At 41.6% G+C, this 24,776-nt stretch overlaps 1 protein-coding gene and 1 non-coding gene across 4 annotated transcripts in view; one reads left to right on the top strand and one right to left on the bottom strand.

The window, feature by feature from the left end:
* ATP9B (ATPase phospholipid transporting 9B (putative)) overlaps positions 1 to 24,442 on the bottom strand; it is a 163,639-nt gene extending 139,197 nt beyond the window's left edge. Inside the window, exons 1-2 of one of the 3 annotated variants that reach the window (XM_040264381.1) lie at positions 24,194 to 24,442; positions 9,318 to 9,491 (exon numbers count right to left, since the gene is read on the bottom strand). In XM_040264381.1, the coding sequence (XP_040120315.1) occupies positions 9,318 to 9,491; positions 24,194 to 24,315 (296 nt within the window). In that variant the 5' untranslated portion in view covers positions 24,316 to 24,442. The remainder of the gene's footprint in view (positions 1 to 9,317; positions 9,492 to 24,193) is intronic. The other 2 variants (XM_040264383.1, XM_040264382.1) reach the window with 2 other exon arrangements.
* LOC120881239 lies at positions 253 to 359 on the top strand. The gene has a single exon (XR_005725268.1). It is a non-coding gene; the product is annotated as a U6 spliceosomal RNA (small nuclear RNA).
* Positions 24,443 to 24,776: the final 334 nt, after the last annotated feature.

Here is a 24,776-nt window from a genome sequence, read left to right as displayed (position 1 = left end):
CAAAATGTAGAGAGAGACTCACAATGGTTTATTTAGGAAGGGAAGCTGAAGCCAAGAACAACAGAACCACCAAGCAGGAGGAGGAGGCAGGTGTGCCCTACTTCACTCTGACAAAGTTAAGGGACAATGCCAGTCTCAGAAGGTATGACAATGGAACCAGGGTGACATATATAACCGACTCATGTCACATTCACAGCAGGTCTTCCCTCTGCTCCAGTCATTTGGAGATTATTCTTTAAACATCACTTCACTGTGCTCGCTTCAGCAGCACACATGCTAGAACTGGAAGGATACAGAAAAGGCTAGCATGGTCCCTGAGCAAGGACAGCATGCAGATGCATGAGGCGCACCACATATGAAAAAGAAATCACCATCAAACAAAGAACACTTAGATGTGCTGTATGAGGGAATACACTAGGTGTTTATTCCTTCTGAATATCCACCAGGTTCCTGGCTGGGCTCAGAAAACCTTAGGTCTGGAAGGAGGCACAGAGCTCAGTGCTTCCCTGAGGGAGGCGGGCCTTGTGCCAGGAGCTCACCGCAGACCTTGTGACCTCACAGGTGACTTCAGAGAGGTTCCCTAACCCCTACTTTGTCACTATTAGTAGCAAAGTGTCATGAATAATTTACTTACATGCTAGAAGTCTAGGAACCTTAGTTTTTTTTATACAGAATTATAGAGAAAAAATAAACTACTGAATATGTGTTTTTAGCCTCCTGTTTTTAGCTCTCCAACCTTATAGTTCAGTACAGTCGCTCAGTCGTGTCTGACTCTTCATGACCCTGTGGACTGCAGCATGTCAGGCTTCCCTGTCCATCACCAACTCCCATAGCTAGCTCAAACTCATGTCCATCAAGTCAGTAATGCCATCCAACCATCTTATCCAACCTTACAACACTGTCACAACAACTTACTGTCTAATAAAGCACCCATTCTCCACGTGTGGCTATTTTAGTGTGAAATACTTACTACTCAGTAAAATAAAAGGTCCAGTTCCTCAGTCACACTATCCACATTTCAAGGATTCAACAGCACCAGAGATCAAGCATACTCCCAGCATCCCCGGGAAGCCATGGAGCACGGCTGGTGGACACGGAACACGCTGCGGGCAGCATGGCAGCTGCGACAATGGTGCTCGGCAGGTGTGCACGTCAGACACAGGAGAAACCTGCCAAGAATGCATTCAGACGGGAAGTTTCTTCTGAAACTCGTGACTATCTAATCTAATGGCTTAATGTACAAAAAGTCAGACAAGTCTTAAGATGAACAAAGGACAGCCAAGCTCAGTGTTTGAAAAAATAAATATAAAACTGAAAAAAATGTGGATTTTCCAGAGTTTATCCTGGTATCAACATGGTCTACCAGTAAAAGTCTCTATAAGTGTAAAACCACGGTCTTCATCACATGACACTGTAAACATCTCCTAGAATAAAAACCTCAGTATCGACACCACTATCAGCAGCACATGAAATTAACATCCCAGTAACCTCCGAACTGTTGTACTCTATAAACTCTAAATTAAATACCCAAAACACATATTCAACAGTTAATTTTTTCTCAATAATCCTGTATAGAGAAAACTAAGGATCCTAGACTTCCAAAATAAAACTAAATTATTCATAACACTCTGCTACTAATAGCGAAAGAGTGGTGGTTAGGGAGTCGCTATAAAGTCCAAGAGATGTCAAAAAGGAGATGGCAAGAGTGAACACCAACATATTAGGAATCAGCAAACCAAAATGGACTGGAATGGGTGAATTTAACATTATATCTACTACTGTGGGCAAGAATCCCTTAGAAGAAATGGAGTAGCCATCATAGTCAACAAAAGAGTCTGAAATGCAGTACTTGGGTGCAATCTCAAAAGTGACAGAGTAATCTCTGTTCGTTTCCAAGGCAAACCACTCAATATCATGGTAATCCAAGTCTATGCCCCGAGCAGTAATGCTGAAGAAGCTGAAGCTGAATGATTCTATGAAGACCTACAAGACCTTCTAGAACTAACACCCTAAAAAGATGTCCTTTTCATTATAGGAGACTGAAATGCAAAAGGAGGAAATCAAGAAACACCTGGAGTAACAGGCAAATTTGGCCTTGGAATACGGAATGAAGCAGGGAAAAGGCTAATAAAGTTTTACCAAGAGAACGCACTGGTCATAGGAAACACCCTCTTCCAACAACACAAGATAAGACTCTACACATGGACATCACCCGATGGTCAACACGGAAAACAGACTGATTATATTGTTTGCAGCCAAAGATGGAGAAGCTCTATACAATCAGCAAAAACAAGAATGGGAGCTGACTGTGGCTCAGATCATGAACTCCTTACTGCCAAATTCAGACTGAAATTGACAAAAGTGGGGGAAACCATTAGACCATTCAGGTATGACCTAAATCAAATCCCTTACAATTATACAGTAGAAGTAAGAAATAAATTCAAGGGATTAGATCTGACAGACCGAGTGCCTGATGAACTATGGACAGAGGTTCGTGACATTGTACAGGAGATGGGGATCAAGACCATCCCCAAGAAAAAGAAATGCAAAAAAGCAAAATGGCTGTCTGAGGAGGCCTTACAAATAGCTGTGAAAAGAAGAGAGGCGAAAAGCAAAGGAGAAAAGGAACAATATACCCATTTGAATGCAGAGTTCCAAAGAATAGCAAGGAGAGATAAGAAAGCCTTCCTCAGTGATCAATGAAAAGAAATAGAGGAAAAGAACAGAATGGGAAAGACTAGAGATTTTTCAAGAAAATTAGAGATATCAAGGGAATATTTCATGCAAAGATGGGCTCAATAAAGGACAGAAATGGTATGGACCTAACAGAAGCAGAAGATATTAAGAAGAGATGGCAAGAATACACAGAAGAACTGTACAAAAAAGACCTTCACAACCCACATAATCATGATGGTATGATCACTCACCTAGAGCCAGACATCTAGGAATGTGAAATCAAGCTGGCCTTAGAAAGCATCACTAAGAACAAAGCTAGTGGAGGTGATGGAATTCCAGTAGAGCTATTTCAAATCCTGAAAGATGATGCTGTGAAAGTGCTGCACTCAATATGCCAGCAAATTTGGAAAACTCAGCAGTGGCCACAGGACTGGAAAAGGTCAGTTTTCATTCCAATCCCAAAGAAAAGCAATGCCAAAGAATGCTCAAACTACTGCACAATTGTACTCATCTCACACGCTAGTAAAGTAATGCTGAAAATTCTCCAAGCCAGGCTTTAGCAGTACGTGAACCATGAACTTCCTGATGTTCAAGCTGGTTTTAGAAAAGGCAGAGGAACCGAGATCAAATTGCCAGCATCCGTTGGATCATGGGAAAAGCAAGAGAGTTCCAGAAAAACATCTATTTCTGCTTTATTGACTATGCCAAAGCCTTTGACTGTGTGGATCACAATAAACTGTGGAAAATTCTGAAAGAGATGGGAATACCAGACCAACTAACCTGCCTCTTGAGAAACCTGTATGCAGCTCAGGAAGCAACAGTTAGAACTGGACTTGGAACAACAGACTGGTTCCAAATAGGAAAAGGAGTACCTCAAGGTTGTATGTTGTCATCCTGCATATTTAACTTATATGCAGAGTACATCATGAGAAACTCTGGGCTGGATGAAGCACAAGCTGAAATCAAGATTGCCAGGAGAAATATTAATAACCTCAGATATGCAGATGACACCACTCTTATGGCAGAAAGTGAAGAAGAACTAAAGAGCCTCTTGAAACTGAAAGAGGAGAGTGAAAAGGTTGGCTTAAAGCCCAACATTCAAAAAACTAAGATCATGGCATCTCGTCCCATCACTTCATGACAAATATATGTAACAGTGGAAACAGTGAGAGACTATATTTTGGGCTCCAAAATCACTGCAGATGGTGACCGCAGCCATGAAATTAAAAGAGGCCTACTCCTTGGAAGAAAAGTTATGACCAACCTAGACAGTATATTAAAAAGCAGAGACATTACTTTGCCAACAAAGATCTGTGTAGTCAAGACTATGGTTTTTCAAATAGTCACATATGGATGTGAGAGTTGGACTATAACAAAAGCTGAGTGCCGAAGAATTGCTGCTTTTGAACTGTGGTGTTGGAGAAGACTCTTGAGAGTCCCTTGGACTGCACGGAGATTCAACCAGTCCATCCTAGAGGAAATCAGTCCTGAATGTTCATTGGAAGGACTGATGCTGAAGCTGAAACTTCAATATTTTGGCCACCTCATGCGAAGAACTGGCTCTTCTGAAAAGACCCTAATACTGAGAAAGATTGAAAGTGGGAGGAGAAGGGGACGACAGAGGCTGAGATGGTTGGATGGCATCACTGACTCAATGGACATGAGTTTTGAGTAAACTCTAGGAGCTGGTGATGGACAGGGAGGCCTGGTGTGCTGCAGTCCATAGGGTCACAAAGAGTCAGATGTGACTGAACTAAACTGATGAAGTCCAGTGGCGTCGCCAAGATTAAACAAGTGGACAGAAGCCTGGGGCACTACCAGAACTGCCACTGGATTATGCAGACAGAAGACAACGAGAGAGACAGGTGCTACCAAGTAAAGAAAATACTTGTAATCAAAAAGTACATGTAAGTCTTAGGGAGTTGTAGAGCTAAGGCAGAAAGTAAACGAGCAATATCTGAAGGCAAAGAAACAAGAGTAAAATACACTGGTAAATACTGGTGAGTGAGAAGGAGCAGCAGAGAGCTGCCCCTGGAACAAGCCAGGAGCCTACACCCAGAACAAGGGCAGGGGTCCAGAAGGCGGCTTCAATGACTCATCACTCTGAAGGCACATTCCCATTTATATGCAAATTGAAAGTAATTTCAGTAATGCACAAAGTATCCTTTTTACTTATAAACATTTTAGGATTAGTAACTTTTCACAGATGCCTCCACAATCAAAGTAGTACTCCAATATTAAATAAAACATCTACATACCAGGATCCTGTCTTCTAAAATTTTAAGTGACCATAATTAGGTAACTTCCAATATTTAGAGCTTCCTGAATAAACAAATAAATATTCCATCCATCAAGTATCTTCAGTCACCAAGCCAGAAGCAACTGGGCACTCGCGTCCTCCTGAAAGATCTGCATTTTCCCACGCTTCTGCACTCCAAATGTGCTGCAGGTTAACTGAGAGGGTAGAGGCCATTGAGATCCAGGAATAATCCCAGCATTTGATACAGGCCCCTTCATATGGAAATGCTACTCAAGGGCTCCACTTTCATGGGACAAAGTAATTTTTTATAGGGAGTGAAATGTAAATCTCCTGAGAAAGACATTACTGCTCCACTTCCACCCCCAGAACTACATATCTGAGTGCATCACAGTAACTCATGTGGAGGACATTCAAACGTTTAGAAGACAGATCACAGGAAAAATTTTTCAGAATCAAATTTGTCAGAGTTGGAATTTTTGCCAAATAATAAAAATGAGAAGGCAGATCTTAAGCCTTGAAGAAATGAAAGCCGACTTAATCCCTGAAGAAGAACAATTTTAAAGTAAGCCTTACTACTCACAGAATCTACAAGTAAAAATACACAGAAATATCTAGAGCTCACCAATATTATTTGCTACCTTTACAATAGTCACTAACATTTTCTTCTGCAATTAAACTAATTTTACACAACTTCTACTTTTTGACCCACCACTTAATTTTAGTAACACAATTTTATAATGTCTTGTCATTGTGTTGGTCACTCAGTTGTGTCCAACTCTTTGCGACCCATGGACTGTAGCCTGCCAGGCCCCTCTATCCATGGAATTCCCCAGGCAAGAAGAATACTGGAGTGGGTAGCCATTCCTTCTCCAGGGGATCTTTCCAAGCCAGGGATCAAACCCAAGTCTCCTGCATTGCAGGGAGATTCTTTACCATCTGAGCTACCAGGGAAGCCCCAAGCATACGAGTTACAATCCGTGGTATTTAGTAAATAAAAAGGTTAATGAATATTCAAAACTGGAAATCTATAAGAAATAAAGAAAATAAGACCAATGTAAGTTGCTAACTGTAAACTTTGTCCTGTAAGGTAGTTTTAATTTCTGTAACGATTTCCTGGTGCAGCAGGTGTCAACTGAACATGAAGTGTGGCCACGTCTCAGGTCACTCTGGTCCACATGGAAAGACACTCATGAGTAAAGCTGCCACGACGGCTCAGTCAGCTGTGCCCACTTGACCATCATTTCTTAAGATAAAGACTAAATACATGTCAAGTGTATGTTACTCAGCTGTTTTAAATTCCCCAAAACATGGGTATTTTTGCTACTAACATCTGTATTTTCAAATATATCTTCAGTAAGAAAAGGAATACTACAAATGAAATCCAAAATTTGCCTATGTTCCACTTGGTAAAAACAAAACCCTGTAAGAGACCAAAAATAACTCAACAGTATATTCAGTGTTGTTAATGCTCACAATTCCTGGCAAACACCTGCCCCGGACAGGCAAGTCGCCACTCCTACAGCACAGGCCGCCTTCATGGAGCCCACACTGCAGACACGAGGCCACATTCTGTCCTCACAGCTTCCTGCGTCCATGCCTGCCCCCATGCCCTCAGTCTTCACCCAGGGAAACACTTTCATGCTTTTTTAGACATCATCAGTAATCAACAAAGGAAGATCAATAATCATGCATTTGTGGAAACACTGACACCCAGGGATCCTCCATGCACAACAGGCACTCATTTCCACTGCAGGATTCCCTTGGGAGGTATTCTCTACTGGAAGATGGCAAACCAGGACCTACTGCATGGAGACCACAAGGCCCTGTCCTGGTACCTCTCCTAGTCCAGGAGCAAAGAGGAGGAAGGGCCTTGGCTCGTCAAGTCAGACTCTTCTTCCACCCCTAGCTTTCCCCTTAGCTCTCACGACAGGGACTCTTCCAGCTCGTGGCTTCAACCACGGGGAGAACGCACACCTCAGACAGCACCACGAGCTTGAGTCTGACTCCTTTCTCCACCCCACACTAATGAGGAACACGTGCCACACCATCAGACAGTTCCACCCAAACCCATCCACCGCAGCTGTCTCCTCAGCCGACAACGCTGGCCACTGTTCCCACCGTAACCACCACCTCGCTTCCACAGCTGGTGGTGTAATGGCCAAGCCTCTCCCTGATGGACAAACAGTAATAAAATTATGCTAGGTTTGATACAAATGCATGATTATTGATCTTCCTTTGTTGATTACTGATGATCTCTACCAAAGCATGACCAACTTTCTCTTATTTTTAGTCCTCATCTGTATCCCAGACACCTTCTAACTTAAATGAACTAATGGTCCCAATCAAGGATAAAAGTCATCTTCTCCAACATGATTTCACTGTTCCTCCCTTATTTTTTCTGCCACCTAAAAAAAAGGAATATAAGCCTTCCCCCCACTCCTTTCCCCGTCACAGGCCTATGCCACATGCCTACTGATGCTTTTAGGAAAGTCATCGTTGAGGGGCTTCCACTATCACAATAATAACAACGCTCAACTTCTATCTCCAGACCCTGATTCTGGGTCTGACACAACTGTCTTAGACCAATCCAGTTCAAAACAGATTTATAAAAGGTACTACAGGTACCTCACACTAGTGAGAAGGCCATCATTAAAAAGTCTACAAATAATAAATGCTGGAGGGGGTGTGGAGAAAAAGGAACCTGCACTACTGGTAGGAATGTAAACTGGTACATCCACTAGGGAGAACAGTATACGGAAAGTCACTCAGTCATGGCTGACTATGACCCCATGGACTGTGGCCCACCAGGCTCCTCTGTCCAAGGAATTCTCCAGGCAAGAGTACTGGAGTGGACTGCCATTCCCTTCTTCAGGGGATCTTTCCAACCCAGGGACCATGCCCAGGTATCCTGCACTGCAGACAGAGTCTTCACTGTCTGAGCCGCTAGAGATGCTCAGGGAGAACAGTATGGAAGTTCCTTAAAAACTACCGTCACCGTATGATCCAGCAGTCTCATTCCTGGGCATAAATCTGGAGAAAACTCTAATTCAGAAAGATACATGCACACCAATGTTCACTGCAGCACTGTTTACAACAGCAAAGACATGGAAGCAACCAGTGTCCACCAACAGAGGAATGGATAAAGATGTGGGACATATATACAATGAAATATTACTCAGCCATAAAAAAGAATGAAATAATACCATCTGTAGCAATATGAATGGACCTAGAGATTATCATACTAAGTGAAGTCAGTCAGAGAAAGACAAATACCATGTGATAGTGCTTCTATGCAAAGCTAAACAATGATGCAAATGAACTTATTTACAAAACAGAGTCAGAGATATAGAAGACAAACTTAAGGTTACCAAAGAGGACAGCAAGGGGTGGTGAGGAAGGGGGTAAATTAGGGGTTTGGGATAAACGTATACATACTACTATATATAAAACAGATAAACAACAAGGATACAACACAGGGAACTATATTATACCTTATAGTAACCTGTAATAGAAAACATCTGAAAAAATACATGTTTAACTGAAAAAACAAAAATACTAACAAGGAAGTATACAGGAAGATGTGTGTAGCTGCGTGCAAATACTAGGCTATTTTATGTAGGAGACTTGCGCATCCATTGACTGGTAACTGCAGGGCTCCTAGAGGGCTTCCCTGGAGGCTCAGACGGTAAACATAACACAGGAGACCTGGGTTTGATCCCTGGGTCAGGAAGATCCCCCGCAGAAGGGAATGGCTATCCACTCCAGTATTCTGCCCTGGAAAATCCCATGGGCGGAGGAGCCTGGTAGGCTACAGACCAGGGTCGCAAAGAGTTGGACACCTGTGAGTGATTACCACTCTCACTTTTCAGGGGTCCTAGAACTAATCCTCCACAGAAGCCAAGGGGTACATATAAAATTATAGATGGAAAAGAAAGGAACATAATTTATAAGTATCAATTTACAAATATCAGTAGACTGACAAAAATCAATTTTACCATGTATTAATTACAGGGTCACTAACTGTCTCCATCTTTTAAAGTGTTAGTCACTCAGTCATGTCCAACATTTCACGATCCTATGCACTGGGGCTTGCCAGGCTCCTCTGTCCATGGAATCCTCCAGGCAAGAATACTGGAGTGGGTTGCCATTTCCTTCTCCAAGGTTTAAACATTAAATCATCTGACAAGAAAAGTGAATTTGGCTTCCTGTCCCTTTTGGATTAGCACTGTTTGGTTTTGACTAAGGTTACTTCCACTCTCCAGGATATCATTTAGAGTGGCTTCTTTAGTTTGATATGGAAACAAATGTGCTGAGAAGCTAAGCTTATAAATAACAATGTAACCTAGCTGAGCAGGAGGTTAGGCAGTGAAGGGAGACAAACCTGGTACAGAGGAACTTCCATCCCCCACAGACAAACCACTCCAGGCCTCTCTTTCTTCGCGTGATCCTAGCTCGTGGTAAAGTGTGGTAATCACTTTCGTCGTTCTCAAAGCCCTCTTCAGACATCATTAGTGGCATTTCATCCAAGTGGGCAGACTCATCCTCCAGCTGGTACCTGGAGAGAGGAAAGATCAGAGGACTGAGGTGGGGCAAGCTGTCTCTGTCTACGGTAAGGGTTTCACTCAGGGTAAGAGCTGGCCCAGTTCTACTAATCACACTTTTCTTTTCTCCTCATACTAAGCTAACTTTCTCATACTAAGCTACATGAACCAAGAACTTCCAGATGTACAAGCTGGATTTAGATAGAAAAGGCAGAGGAACCAGAGGTCAAATTGCCAACATCTGCTGGATCACAGAAAAAGCAAGCGAACTCCAAAAAAACATCTACTTTTGCTTCACTGACTACACTGAAGCCTTTGACTGTGTGAAGACAACAAAGTGGAAAAATTTTGAAAAGAGATGGGACTACCAGACCACCTTACCTGTCTCCTGAGAAACCTATATGCAGGACAAGAAGCAACAGTTAGAACCAGACATGAAACAATGGACTGGTTCAAAACTGGGAAAGGAATATGTCAAGGTTGTATACTGTCACCCTGCTTATTTAACTTATATGCCGAGTACATCATGCAAAATGCCAGGCTGGATGACTCACAAGCTGGAATCAAGATTTCTGAGGGAAATATCAACATGACCTAGTGACTGAACAACAAAAATGGTTAAGTTGTAACTCATATTACCTATGTCTCTTATTGTTTAGTCACTAAGTTATGTCTAACTCTTTGTGACCCCATGGACTGCAGCACACCAGGCTTCCCTGCCCTTCACCATCTTCCAGAGCTTGCTCAAACTCATGTCCACTGAGTTGATGATGCCATCCTACCATCTCACCCTCTGTTGTTCCCTTCCCCTGCCCTCAATCTTTTCCAGCATCAGGGTCTTTTCCAAAGAGTCAGCTCTTTGCATCAGGTGGCCAAAGTACTGGAGCTTCAATTTCAGCATCAGCCCTTCTAATGAATAGTCAGGGTTGATTTCCTTCAGGATTGACTTGACTGGATCACCTTGCTGTCCAAGGACTCTCAAGAGTCACCTCCAACACCACAGTTCAAAAGCATCAATTCTTAGGCACGCAGCCTTCTTTACAGTCCAACACTTTCATCCATACATGACTACTGGAAAAACCATAGTTTTCAGTAGATGGACCTTGGTTGGCAAAGTGATGTCTCTGCTTTTTAATATGGTGTCTAGGTTTGTCATAGCTTTTCTTCCAAGGAGTGTCTTTTAATTTCATGACTGCAGTCACCATCCACAGTGATTCTGGAGCCCAAGAAAATAAAATCTATTACTGTTTCCCCAACTATTTGCCATAAAGTGATGGGACTGGATGCCATGATCTTAGTTTTTGAATGCCGACTTTTAAGCCAGCTTTTTCACTCTCCTCTTTCACCCCCATCAAGAGGCTCTTTAGTTCCTCTTTGCTTTCTGCTACTAGAGTGGTATCATCAGCCTATGTGAGGTTGTTGATACTTCTCCCAGCTATCTTGATTCCAGCTTGTGATCATTCAGCCCAGCGTTTCTCATGAAGTACTCCACATATAAGTTAAATAAGCAGGATGACAATAAATAGCCTTGATGTACTCATTCTCCAATTTTGAACCAGTCTATTGCATGTTTGGTTCTAACTGTTGTTTCTTGTCCTGCATACAGGTTTCTCAGGAAACAGGTAAGGTGGTCTGGTATTCCCTTCTCTTTAAGAATTTTTCCAGTTTGTTGTGTCCACACAGTCAAAGGCTTCAGAACAGTCAATGAAACAATAGTATAATAAAATTTTTTTTCTATAGTTATTGTTGATAACACCCTGCTCCTTGGCAGCCAAGAAACCACTGGCAGATGGATATTTCCTCATCACTACGCACACCCCCAGCCTGCCCAGCTAATTCCTACAATGCAGTCTTGCCTGAACTTACCATGAGGCCCTTTCCCCTCGTCGTCCTGCTGGCTGCCACAGAGAGAGTCTGACCCTGACACACAGGGCAAATTCACTTGAGAGAGTGAATATGGGGAGTGGGCTGCTCAACTGGACAGCCAGAATATTGGGGAGAGAACCCCTGAAGGCCTCTGAAGACTAGAAGCTCAGGGAAACGGATGGCTGATGTTTACTGAGTCCTTACTATAGCCAGGTACAATGTAGGTCTGTAATCTGCATCATCAAAGAAGAACATCTTAAAAGAAACAAGCAACTAGGGGGAATAAACGCAGCGTATAACAGGAAAACAATGCTATATAGGCAGTTCTCTCAAATCGATAAAAAAGCAAATGCCTTGAACGACAGATGAGCAAAGACAATTAACAAAGAAAAAAAAACAACTAAGAAAATCACGTTCCACCACATTAGGACTCCAACTCTTTCAACACACACTTGAGTGCCCACTACGTGCCAGCAATGTCCCCGCGGGTACAGAAGCAATACACAGCTCCGGGACTCACAGGACACTCAGCGGAAAAAGTGCTAGGGAGACAATAAAGGAAGCGGCAAGACTGGCAGCAACAGGGTCTTCCCGGATCATCAAGGAAACCGAGTCTCAACAAGTGACACCTGGATGAAAAGCCGCCAAGCACATGAAGGTCTAGGAAGGCAGGGAAGGGGCTGTGGAGCTTGGAGGACTGCAGGAGCGGGAGAGCGCCGGAGTGGCTGGAGTGAGTGAGCCTCACGGTCTGGGAAACCGAAATGAAGCACTCAGTGAGCAGAGGAAGACAATGAAAGGTGTTAAGCCTGGGAATACTTTTCATTTTCAAAAAGGACTCTTAAAACATAGAAATTAAAATAACTGAAAAAAATTAATTCTTAACATCTGGCATAGCCAACAGTCTTGGATAACCAAGCACTCTTAATTGCTGTAAGAAAGTGAACAACTTTTTGGGAGAATAATTTGTGAAGATACATCAAAAGCCTTTTTTTTTTTGTAATGTAATTTAACTTTAACCACAGCTTCTAATTATCTCATGAAAATTAAAAATATATGTAAGATATATCTACAAAGACGATGATCACCATGTTATGCTAGTCACCCAAAAAGCATGGAAAAGCTTCATATCAACAGTTAGAGTTGCTTAATTCATGATGGAATACCATATCATTACTAAAACCGAGAAGGCAGAAGACCTCTGCTTAAAGCAAATGTCCGGAGAAGCAGCAGTCACTACTGACACCCGTCTTGAACACTTCACTCCCCTAATCAAAGGGATACTTGTCTTCATCTCTCATCGAATCTACAAACAACTCCAATTACTCTCAATTCCACCATGGAACATCCTTAAAGCAAGCCACCTATCACTTTAGATGGTTTAGGCAAAAAGTACATAATCTGAAACAATTAATATTTTTCCTCTCAAAAATTCCTTTTACTTCTGTGTAAAAGCACCTCTTTTAAAAGTCAACCAGAAAATGGATATTTATATAAAATGCGATTAAAATTCAAATTACCACTTACAGATATTATAAAATAGTATACAAAATGAGATTTTTAGTCTTTTTCATTAAATTATTTTAGTGAGTGTGCTGCATTTTAGCAAAAGTCACAATCTTATCATGTTTAATGCTAGAAAAGCAGTACAATGAGAGTCTGAAAGATAATGAATATAAGCAACATCAGGTTTAGTAACCTCAACTTCAGAAAGGGAGCCTTTGAACTGGCAAGCAATTTATTCCATTTCCAAAGCAATTTTCCTATTGTATTGAAAATTTTACCTCAGTATTTAAAAACAATAAGATGATGAATAATGGATTTTTTCAGAGACAAGATAAGCAGAGAATCTTAAGTGTCTTTGTTGCCTGGTGTCATACACACTTAATTGGTTTGTCACTCAAGAAAAATCAACGTTTCCAGCAATTAAGTATAATTCTGGAAACATATTTTTTTTAAATGAGTAAAAACAATGTGAACAAAGACGACAGAATGGATGATACTGAACCCAAGAGTACCACCATGCTAAGAACTAACGACAGCTCTCTTCACCACTGCCAAAGGTTTAAAAAAACTAGGAACTTTCAACAAAACATTCAAGTACTGGAAGGCACATAATTTACATGTATCCAAGTAAAAGTAGGTCAGTACAATAACTATCTTAAACTCACATTTTTATCTTAAGTATCCAACAGCCTTATTGTTTCCATTTTGATGAGAAACAGTTCTCAGAAGTCAACTGATATTAAAGGGAGAAAAACACTTAAAATATGCCTACTGCTTAAACCTTCTTTAAGAAAAATAAACACTCCCTTTCTGCCTACATGTTAATAAAGAAAAACAAGGCAATGAAATGCTATAAAAAATGTGTATTTTCTTCATCAAATACAGCTTCCAAGTTCAACTGTGTTGCAATGAGTCATTCAGTTCAGTTCAGTTGCTCAGTCGTGTCCGACTCTTTGCGACCCCATGAATTGCATCACATCAGGCCTCCCTGTCCATCACCAACTCCTGGAGTTCACTCAAACCCATGTCCATCGAGTTGGTGATGCCATCCAGCCATCTCATCCTCTGTCGTCCCCTTTTCCTCCTGCCCCCAATCCCTCCCAGCATCAGTCTTTTTCAATGAGTCAACTCTTTTTCAATGAGTCAACTCTTCTCATGAGGTGGCCAAAGTGCTAGAGCTTAGCTTTAGCATCATTCCTTCCAAAGAACACCCAGGCTTGATCTCCTTTAGAATGGACTGGTTGGATCTCCTTGCAGTCCAAGGGACTCTCAAGAGTCTTCTCCAACACCACAGTTCAAAAGCATCAATTCTTCTGCACTTAGCTTTCTTCACAGTCCAACTCTCACATCCATACATGACCACTGGAAAAACCATAGCTTTGACTAGATAGACCTTTGTTGGCAAAGTAATGTCTCTGCTTTTCAATAAGCTATCTAGGTTGGTCATAACTTTTCTTCCAACGAGTAAGCGTCTTTTAATTTCATGGCTGCAGTCACCATCTGCAGTGATTTTGGAGCCCAATAAAATAAAGTCTGACACTGTTTCCACTGTTTCCCCATCTATTTCCCATGGAGTGATGGGACCAAATGCCATGATCTTCGTTTTCTGAATGTTGAGCTTTAAGCCAACTTTTTCACTCTCCTCTTTCACTTTCATCAAGAGGCTTTTTAGTTCCTCTTCACTTTCTGCCATGAGGGTGGTGTCATCTGCATATCTGAGGTTATTGATTTTTCTCCCAGCAATCTTGATTCCAGCTTGTGCTTCTTCCAGCCCAGCGTTTCTCATGATGTACTCTGCATGTAAGTTAAATAAGCAGGGTGACAACATACAGCCTTGATGTACTCCTTGAGTCGTTAATAAGCAGCAAAACTGTATGAACTAGTGAGAAATTAGAATTCCTTCCCTCCTACAGCAGCAGAAAACAGGGGAATAGTTTTAAAAACAAAAAAATTAAAGGACCAGTGCTGAAGCAGCATGCCTTGACATGAGGAGCAAAAACAAGCAACAAGGACAAGAGTCAGGCTTTACTGACCTACTGATTCCTCTTATAGAATGTTCTATAAAAACTGAACACCGATTTCTTGAATAAGAAATTACACCAACACTATACATATATTCAGACAAACTTCTGAATTAGTTAATGGTGCATGCATGCTAGGTGACTTCAGTCATGTAACTCTTTGCGATCCCCTATAGCCCATCAGGCTCCTTGGTCTACGGGAATCTCCAGACAAGAATACTGGGTTGGGTTGCCATTTCCTTCCTTCCTGACCCAGGGATCGAACCCACATCTCTTGTCTCCTGCATTGGCAGGCAAATTCTTTACCACTAGCCTCCAGAGTTAATGGTACAATATCTAATGTATGTAAATGCCAATCCAGATATTTACAGACAAGCAGGCCAGTTAAGCTAAGGACACATACTCCAGCTTCCCAAAAGGTGCTATTCCAATCACCAACTCTATCTTCATGCAAACTGTCAGTTTAGAAAGTTAAGCAAAACATTTCTATTCTGGTAAGTATAAAGAATTTTATAAACTTGCATAAAATAGTTCTTTTAAAGGAAATGCTATGTATTATAAGAATATGTCTCTGATTCCAAGGAATCCTGGACCTGGGTACTTTGATAAATGCTATCTTAAGAATCATTCTGTACTTTAAAAAAAGCTTTTAATTACAGACCATCACAGAAAAGGAAAACAGTAAAATATCTATTATCATAATAATTGTAAAATTTTTTAGATTCAGAGAAAAATGTATGTAGACACTCAATGAGAAAACTAACACTAAAAAAAAAACAACTGTGTTTCCTCTACCAAGAAACACACTAATATTTTAAAGATAATCAGACAATAGCCATCTGTTCTCAGCATGAGTATCTTTTCAAAAGAGACTGATAAAACAGAAGACTTAAATAAGGTGTGTGTGTGTGTGTGTTAGTTGCTTCGTCGTGTCCGACTGTTTGCAACCCCATAGACTGTAGCCCACCAGGCCCCTCCGTCCATGGGATTCTCCAGGCAAGAACACTGGAGTGGGTTGCCATTTCCTTCTCCAAAAGGAACTATAGAAAGAAAGAAAGTGAAGTCGCTCAGTGGTGTCCTACTCTTTGTGATCCCATGGACTGTAGCCTATCAGGCCCCTCCATCCGTGGAATTTTCCAGGTAAGAATACTGGAGTGGGCTGCAATTTCCTTCTCAATTAAATAAGGTCCACAGCCTTATAGCACAACACCAAAATGTCCAGGATACAATAAAAAATCACTCATACCAAAACCCAATAAACCTCAACCTGAATGAGAAGAGACTAAAAAGATACTAACATGAAAAACATTCAGATGCTGAAATTATCTAACAGGAGTTTTAAAACATTCATCATTAAAGTGTTTCAATGGGCAATACAAACATGCTTGAAACATAAGAAAAAATTAGAAAAACTAAGCAAAAAAACAGCTAATATGAATTAGAATCAACCGGAAACTTTGAAACTAGAAAAAAAAATAAGACTTAAAAACTGAATGGACAGGCTCAGCAGCAGAATGAAGGAAACAGAGAAAAAAATCAATGAGCTTGAAGATGGAACAACAGAAATCCCCCTATCTCAACAGAAGGTGAACAGAACTTATGACCAAGTGGGACTAAAAGAAAAGCTCTCACAAGATGTCACTAGAGTATCAGCAGAAGAGATGAAAGATTGTCCAAATATAAGTATTCAAATAAATAAATGCTGAAAACTTCTAATTGACAAAAGATTCAAGAAACTAAGTGAAACAGTATAAACTCAAATCTATGCTAAGGCCCATAAAAATCAAACTACTGAAAACCAAAGACAAAGCTTGAAATTAGTGAGAAATACCATACCTACAATGGAAATCATTCCAGTGACCTCAGATTTCTCATCAAAAATCATGGAACCTGAAAAGAAGTGACATAACATTTTTCAAGTGCTGAGAGAACTGTCAACCTGAAACTGCATATATGATGAAAATATCCTTACAGAATGAAAGGGAAATAAGACATCCTCAGATGAAGAAAAATTAAGAGATTTGTTTTCGGCAGACCCATCCTCAAAGTATAGCCAAGGAATTCTTAAAACAGAACAGAAACAAGAAAATAGTTTTGGTATACCAGGAAATAAGAGAAGAACAGAAGCTGCAAAAATATGAATCATTACAATAAGCTGTCCTTCTCCTCTTATGTTTTCTAAATTATGTTTGAGAGATAAAGCAAAACTTCTAACATTGATGAGCAGTTCTAACTGTAAGGGAAATGTGTAACTACTTTCATATATGTAAAACTTACATATAATTTTACAAGACACAAGCATACCTCAGAGATACTGTAGGTTCAGTTCCAGACCACTGGAATAAAGCAAATATGGTAATAAAGTGAGTCAAATAAATTTTTTGGTTTTCTGGTACATATAAAAGTTATGTTCACAATGTACTGAAGTCTACCAAATATGCAATAGCATTATGTATTTAAAAAAGTACATGCCTTAACTGAAAAATATTGCTTAAAAATGATAACCATCAGCTGACAATGCAGGGTTGCCACAAATCTTCAATTTGTAAAAAAAAAAAAAAAAACAAAAAACAAAAAACAATTCTGCAAAGCACAATAAAACAAGGTATGCCCATAATTACATTACCAGTGGTGGGAATGAAAGGATGCAAGGTAAGAATTATACAGTTTACTCAAATTGATGAAATATCAACAGGAGTATACTGTGATGAGTTATTTGTGTAATACAACATGTAGAACTACTGCTACATAGTGTTTATACAAAGAGATCCAATGTAAAACACCACAAGTAAATCCAAATGGAATTCTAAAAAATGCTCAAGTGACTGTTAAAAAAGGCAGGAAAAAGAAAAGAGAGAAACAAAAGACAGAAAACATAAAGTAAAATGGTAGGTGTAAGTCCTAACTAATCAATCACTAAACTGAATGTAAATGTTCTAAATGCATCAGCTCAAGGACACACAATGGCAGACTGGATAAAAAGTATAACCAACCACATAATCAACGAAGAGAAATTCACTTTACTAAAAGCAGGTTGAAAGTAAAAGGATGGAAAATTATATGCCAGGCAAACATGAATCCCAAGAAAGCAGGAGTGGCTATAATAATGTCAGTTAAAGCAAACATCACAGCAAAAAAATTACTAGCGACAGACAGGGAAATTTCATAATAAAAAAAATGTCAGTCAATCAAGAATATAAGCAATCCCAACATGAATGCACCAAAAATAGACCTGCAAAATATGTGAAGCAAAAACTGATAAAACTACAAAGAGAAACAGACAGATCCATGATTACAGTTAAGAGACCAACTATCCACCTTCAACAACCAGGCAGTAGTAAACCAGCAAGGAGAAAAGAACTCAACACCATTAACTGCTGCTGTTGCTGCTGCTAAGTCGCTTCAGTCCTGACCGACTCTGTGCAACCCCATAGACAGCAGCCCACCAGGCTCCCCCGTCCCTGGGATTCTCCAGGCAAGAATGTTGGAGTGGGTTGCCATTTCCTTCTCCAATGCATGAAAGTGAAAAGTGAAAGTGAAGTTGGTCAGTAAATGACTCTTCACGACCCCATGGACTGCAGCCTACCAGGCTCCTCCATCCATGGGATTTTCCAGGCAAGAGTACTGGAGTGGGTTGCCACTGCCTTCTCCGACACCATTAACTAACAGGATCTAATTGCATTTCAGAACATTTCACCCAACAGCAGCACAATGTACTTTCTTTTCAAGAGCCCCAGGATTTCTACTGATATAGATCATATCCTCAGTCACAAAACAAACTGCACCAAATTTAGAATAATTGAAATCATACAAATTGTGTTCTTTGATCACAAAAAAATCATGCTAGAAGATAACAGTAAATTTTCCAAACTCACTTCTAAACAATCCACAGGTCAGAGAGGATGTCTCAGAGAAAATCAAAACACAAGAATTTGTTGGACATAGGTAAGTCAGTGCCAAGAGGGAAATTTATAGCAATAAGTATTTACATTAAAAAAGAAGAAAAGTCTCATTAATAATCCAAGATCTCACCTTAAGAAATGAGAAGATAAAAATGTAAATATAATGTAAACATACGTAGGAAAAAATAAACAGCAGAAATTAATGAAGTTGGAAAAAGAAAACTAGAAAACATAGGTAAAATAAAAGATGGATCTTTGAAAAGATCAAATCTCTAGCAAGAACGAACAACAACAAAAAAAGTGAAGGCACAAACCACCAACATCTAAATGCAATAACAGCAAAAAGAAAATAGAGGAATACTACAAACAAGTCTATACACATAAATACAGCAACTTAGCTAAAATAAACCAACTGGTCGTGAGCACAAACTGTCACCATTCACCAAATATAAAACAGATCCTTTGAATAGCTCAATAACTATTAAAGTAACTGAAAGCATGCGAAGAGTTGACTCATTGGAAAAGACTCTGACGCTGGGAGAGATTGGGGGCAGGAGGAGAAGGGGATGACAGAGGATGAGATGGCTGGATGGCATCACTGACTCAATGGATGTGAGTCTGAGTGAACTCCAGGAGTTGGTGATGGACAGGGAGGCCTGGCATGCTGCAATTCATGGAGTCGCAAAGAGTCGGACACAACTGAGCGAATGAACTGAACTGAAAAAGAAATCTCCAGGTCCAGATGGTTTCACTGCAAAATTCTACCAAACATTTAAAGAAGTAACACCAACTTTACAAAATGTCTTCCAGAAACGGAAAGAGAAGAAAACCCCCACTCATCTCATGGGGCCAGGTATCAGGGTAAAATCTGGCCATCACTGCCACTCTACTCATGGAATTTAAAGTCTAATGAGAAGACAAGCAATTAGTCAAGTGCACTCTGTGCTGTGAGGTGAAGCAGAGTACTGTACGAGCCTGGCAGGAGCATCTTCTTTTGTTCTGGCTGGGGCTGAAATCAAGGAAGGTATTAGAAGGCCACCTGATGCAAAGAACTGACTCACTGGAAAAGACCCTGATGCTGGGAAAGATTGAAGGTGGGAGGAGAAGGGGGCGACAGAGGATGAGATGGTTGGATGGCATCATGGATTTGATGGACATGAGTTTGAGCAAACTCTGGAAGTTGGTGATGGACAGGGAAGCCTGGCACACTGCAGTCCGTGGGGTCGCAAAGAGTCGGATACAACTGAGTGACTGAACTGAACTGAATTAGCAGTCAAGTCATTTCAGATGTTGACATAAGTCAGGAATACAGTCACTGTAATAACGGAGATTTGTAAATACAAGGAACAGTTAAAAGAGTACAAAGTAACTGCCGGTGGAATGAGAGGCTGGGGAGAAGGTGACTGGTAGAGAGCCACAGTGACTATCATAAGCCTTTAACTTTTTAAACTATACATAAATGTTACCATGATAAAATACAACCAAAACCAACTTCACAAAATAATACAGGAACACAACTTAAGTCACAATCCATTTCTGTTCCTCTTTCCTAAAAACAACTATCAGTCAATACAAACCCTGGAAATAAAGCAAGAGTCAACCAGGAGACTCTGGAGGGTGGTGAGAATGCAGCAGTGAGAGGTAAAGAGCTGGGTGGACTGGGGACCCAGAACCAGAGGAACACAATGGGCGGACACCTTATGAGACCCCACCCACGAGAAGGACACAGGCCTAGCACGGCCTACTCCATCCTAGCAAGAAAAGGCAGCCCACGAAGGCCCTAACTCCTTTGAGAGTCCACCACCAGCAAGACAAGACTGACAAGTGGCCTTAGGAGGTAGTGTCCCACTCCACCAGAGTGAGACTCCCACATCCCACCCAGGGACACGGGAGCATCCAAGTGGCACCAGTTAGGGCCCCTGTGACAACAAGAGGTTAGACGCCTCGGACAGCAAGGCCTTCCTTGATGTCTCCATGTCCCGTGAGCCTGAGACTCCCCTCTCTCACTGGGGATGGTGGGGGCAGGGGGCGGATTGGTGGGGTGAGGCAGGGGCAAGCAGCATCAACAAACACAGAAACAGCCAGCTCAGGAAATGGCTTCTATCCACGGCCTGAAATGCTTCTCATCTTCCTCAAGATGCCACAGCAGCCACGGGCACAAGCAAAAAGGATTCAGCCACACAGAGTCTCTTGGCCACAGTGGTACTGAGTCTCCTCTCCCACCAAGACACACCAGGGAAGTCAGGAGGCACAGATGGAGAGGAGACAGCTACAGCCACTGCCCATCCAACACAGTCTCGTCAATATGGGATGACACCACCACCTCTCACCAAGAGACCCTGAGCCTGGGGAAATCCCTTCTCCTCGGCAGCATAGAGAGAGACAAGTAGGAGTTCTGGTAGCACGACATAAACCAACAGACCAAAATCAGCACAGAGGCCCTGTGAATCAAACTGTCTTTGGAACTGAGGCCAACAAAGGTCGGCCAGGACCTATGTGCTAAATCTAAACAGGGTTATCATCTGCTAGAATAAAAGATATCAATATGGCCTGCATTCTCCTAATATAAAAGACAAAGTATCAAGGAAACAATCAAAAACTATCCATCATCCAAAGAATCAAAACACTGACAATGTGAATTAGAAAAGACAACCAACTGACATCAATCCTAAGATTAACTCAGATATAGAATGGTGTAACAATTATTTCAAGCACCAAACATAAAAATGCTTCAACAATCAATTTCAAATTCTCTTCAAACAAATGGAAATTATAAAACTTAAAAATACAACATTAGAAACGAAACCTCACTGGATGGGATCTATGTGAAACTGAAAGTCACTCAGTAGAGTGAAAATGACAGAGGACAGAATTAGGGAAATTAAGAACAAATAAATAGTATTTACACAGACTGAACATAGAGAATAGACACTGGGGGGAAAAAGCCTAAAAGAATTATGCAAAACTAACCAAAGATCCAGCATCTGTATCACTGGAGTCCTGAAAGTGGATAAAAAAGAGGTGTGTGTGAAAGAGTACTTGAAGAAATTATTACTAAAAACTCCCTAAATTTGGTGACACAAAACCCAACAGATTCAAGAAGCTTAGCGACTACCAAACAAGTTAAACTCAAAGAAGTCATACCAAGATACTTCATAATTAAACCTCTGAAAACTAAAGACAAAGAAAAAACTTGAAAGCAGCCAAAGAAAAATGATGCATTACTCATGGAGAACATCAATCTGAATGACAGCGGACTTCTAATCAGAAACTATGAAAGCTGAACAGAAGTGGAACAAGTTTTCAGGTACTAAGATGTATCAACAAGGAATTCTCTATCCAAAAAAAACTATCTTTCAGAAATAAAGGAGAAATAAAGACATCATAAAATGAAATCTTAAGACTGCCTATAGGAAGGTCCTAAAACAAAAAGAAAATTAAAAAAATAAAAGAGAAAACTGGAACAGCAGGAAGGAAGAAAAAAACGAGCAAAAATATGGGTATGTTCAATAAGCTATCCTTACCATCACAAGTCTTATAAACCATACTTGATAATTTAAACAAAAAGTTTAACACCATCAGATACTCAGGACATGATTTTTTGTGAAGTTAATCTGTGCTTTTATTTGCCAGTCTAATTTGACTATAGTGACCTGCAAACTTTTTTTATCTAAAAAATACACTTTACATCACAATCCAACAAACACACATACATATATAAGGACATGACATTTAAATTGCTGGGGGAGAAAGTGAAGTAAAGGAACCAAAATTTGTGGAAACCAAGTTTCCACAAATCACTCCATATAGTAAAATACTGATACCAATACACTATGGTGATACCCAGAGCAAACACTACAAAAACTATACAAAGACCGACCCTAAAAAACACTATAGATATCACAAAAACATTCAAGCAAAAGGAAGGCAGGAAGAGAAATATAAGAAACAGAAAAACAGATTAATCAAGTGGCACACTTAAACACTAATGTATCAATAATCACCTTGAATGGCCTAAATATACCAACCAAAAGACAGATTGACAAGACTAAATAATGGAAAAACATGATCCAACAGCAACCCACTTCAAATTCAACACAGACAGGTCGAATGCTAATACAATGCAAATATTTATCCACAAAAAGCAGAAGTGGCTACACTAGTCTACTAAAGGAGACTCCAGAGCAAAAAAAGTTACCAGAGACAACAATAAAAGAAATATCTGCCTGAAGACATAGGGATCCTACATGTATATATACCACATTACTGAGCTTTAAAATGTATAAGGCAAACCTGGCAGATGAGAACTTTGGGGTAAATCTATTGTGAAAGAGGTGGCACATTTTCAAAAGATATCTCCTAAAATCAGCTACTTAGAAGATTACTAACAGTTACTCTTATAGGTAATGACAGGGAAGAAAGGAGAAACCATACCTCTCCACTTCAGGGCCGAACACTAAAAATGGGCTCCTTATTAACTCCTCCTGTACCCTCAACAATTCTACAAGAAAAAATATTGCCCCCATTTTACAGCAGAGGAAATTAGGGCTTACAGTTTAAGTCACCTAAGATCAAACAGCTAGTATGTAAATGAACCAAGATTCAATTCAGCTCTGCAACATTATAATAAGTACTCTTTTGACTATATGGCCTCTCAAACAGCCCAAACCAAAAATTCTAAAACTTGAATCCTGAAGCAACTGGGTACTAAAATCCGTACTTTTTCTGTGTGCTAAAGGCAGATTGCTTCTACAATCCTTCAGAAATAAAAACTTAACAACTATTTCCCCCTTTTATAGGTTTCTTTTCTTAACCACTGTTATCATAGGGGTAGTCTTCCCTTTGGGTAAGAAGTTAAATACGAACTAAATCCAACTAGGGTATGAGACTTCCATTTTAAATCAAAGGTCTCCACTTTTAAATTCTACCACTTTAATAACTGTGCTCACATGAAACAATTCAACCTTTCTGAATCTCCGTTTCCCACTGTTAAAGAGCAAAAATTCCTGTCAACAAAAGGTACTTTGTAGATATGTTTAAGTAAACAGTGTTCTCAGGAAACAAACTGAAATGTCTTCGCGTGCTCTTCCACTTGTGAAGTGACTCCCAACAAGATCTGCATTTCTAAGCCTGACTAGGAGTTGTGTCTGCCATCTTCACGATCTCCTGGAGACGCTGCAAGTTTCGGAGACTAACAACTGCGAGACGGGCGCCGTGGGACGCATCCTGCTTGCGCTGATACAGGCAGCAGCCCCCGAACCCGAGACAGCCCCCTCTCTCCGCCGAGCCCGGCCGGGGCGCTCCGGGGCGGGGGACCCCTCGCAGCGCCGACGCCCTGCCCAGGTCCCGGCGCGCCTGGGCGGCCCCCGTCGGGCCGGCGAGGAAGGGCGCCGGGGCGGGAGGCTGGGGCGGCCCCGTCGTTACCTGCTGGGCCGGTCGGCCCCCGGCCCGGGCCCCGCTGCGCTGAAGTAGGCCGCGCGTTTACGGTTGGCCGCGGCCACGGCTGCCGCGCTGCGCACCGGGTACAGAGGGATCTGGTCCGCCATGGTCAGGCCGCCACCTTCCAGCCCCTCCCCGATCCCCCTCGGCTCACCGCCTTTCCCCGCCTTCTCCCCTCAGCGCCAACCCGGCTGAGGCACCGCCCGCGCGCCTGCCCCTCCACCGTGCGTCGAGGCCTGATGGCGTCACCACGCGTCGGGGCCCGATGATGACACCACCGCGAAGGTGAGGCGCGGGGGCCGGAGGCTTCCGAGGCCCCGCCCCCGGCGCGGCAGGGCCCGGTGACGTCATTCTGTGGCGGGGGCGCGAAGAGGGAGGTGGCGGCGTTCAGAGCCCCAACTCCGTCGGCGACCAATGACGTCCCGGGCAGTGAAGGCCCGAGCGGAAGCCGTGTGGTCCAAGCTAGGCGGGAAGCGGGCCTTTCTTGAGCGCTCCTGGGCCGAGGCGCTGACCTGTTGGTCTGGAGTGTGGCGGATGCTGCCCGGCCGCTCTGCCCCTGCCCGAAGAG

This window comes from Oryx dammah, unplaced genomic scaffold, assembly GCF_014754425.2.
Source record: "Oryx dammah isolate SB20612 unplaced genomic scaffold, SCBI_Odam_1.1 HiC_scaffold_22, whole genome shotgun sequence".
In the NCBI taxonomy this organism is placed as follows: domain Eukaryota; kingdom Metazoa; phylum Chordata; class Mammalia; order Artiodactyla; family Bovidae; genus Oryx; species Oryx dammah.
This window is presented reverse-complemented; position numbering and strand designations above follow the sequence as displayed.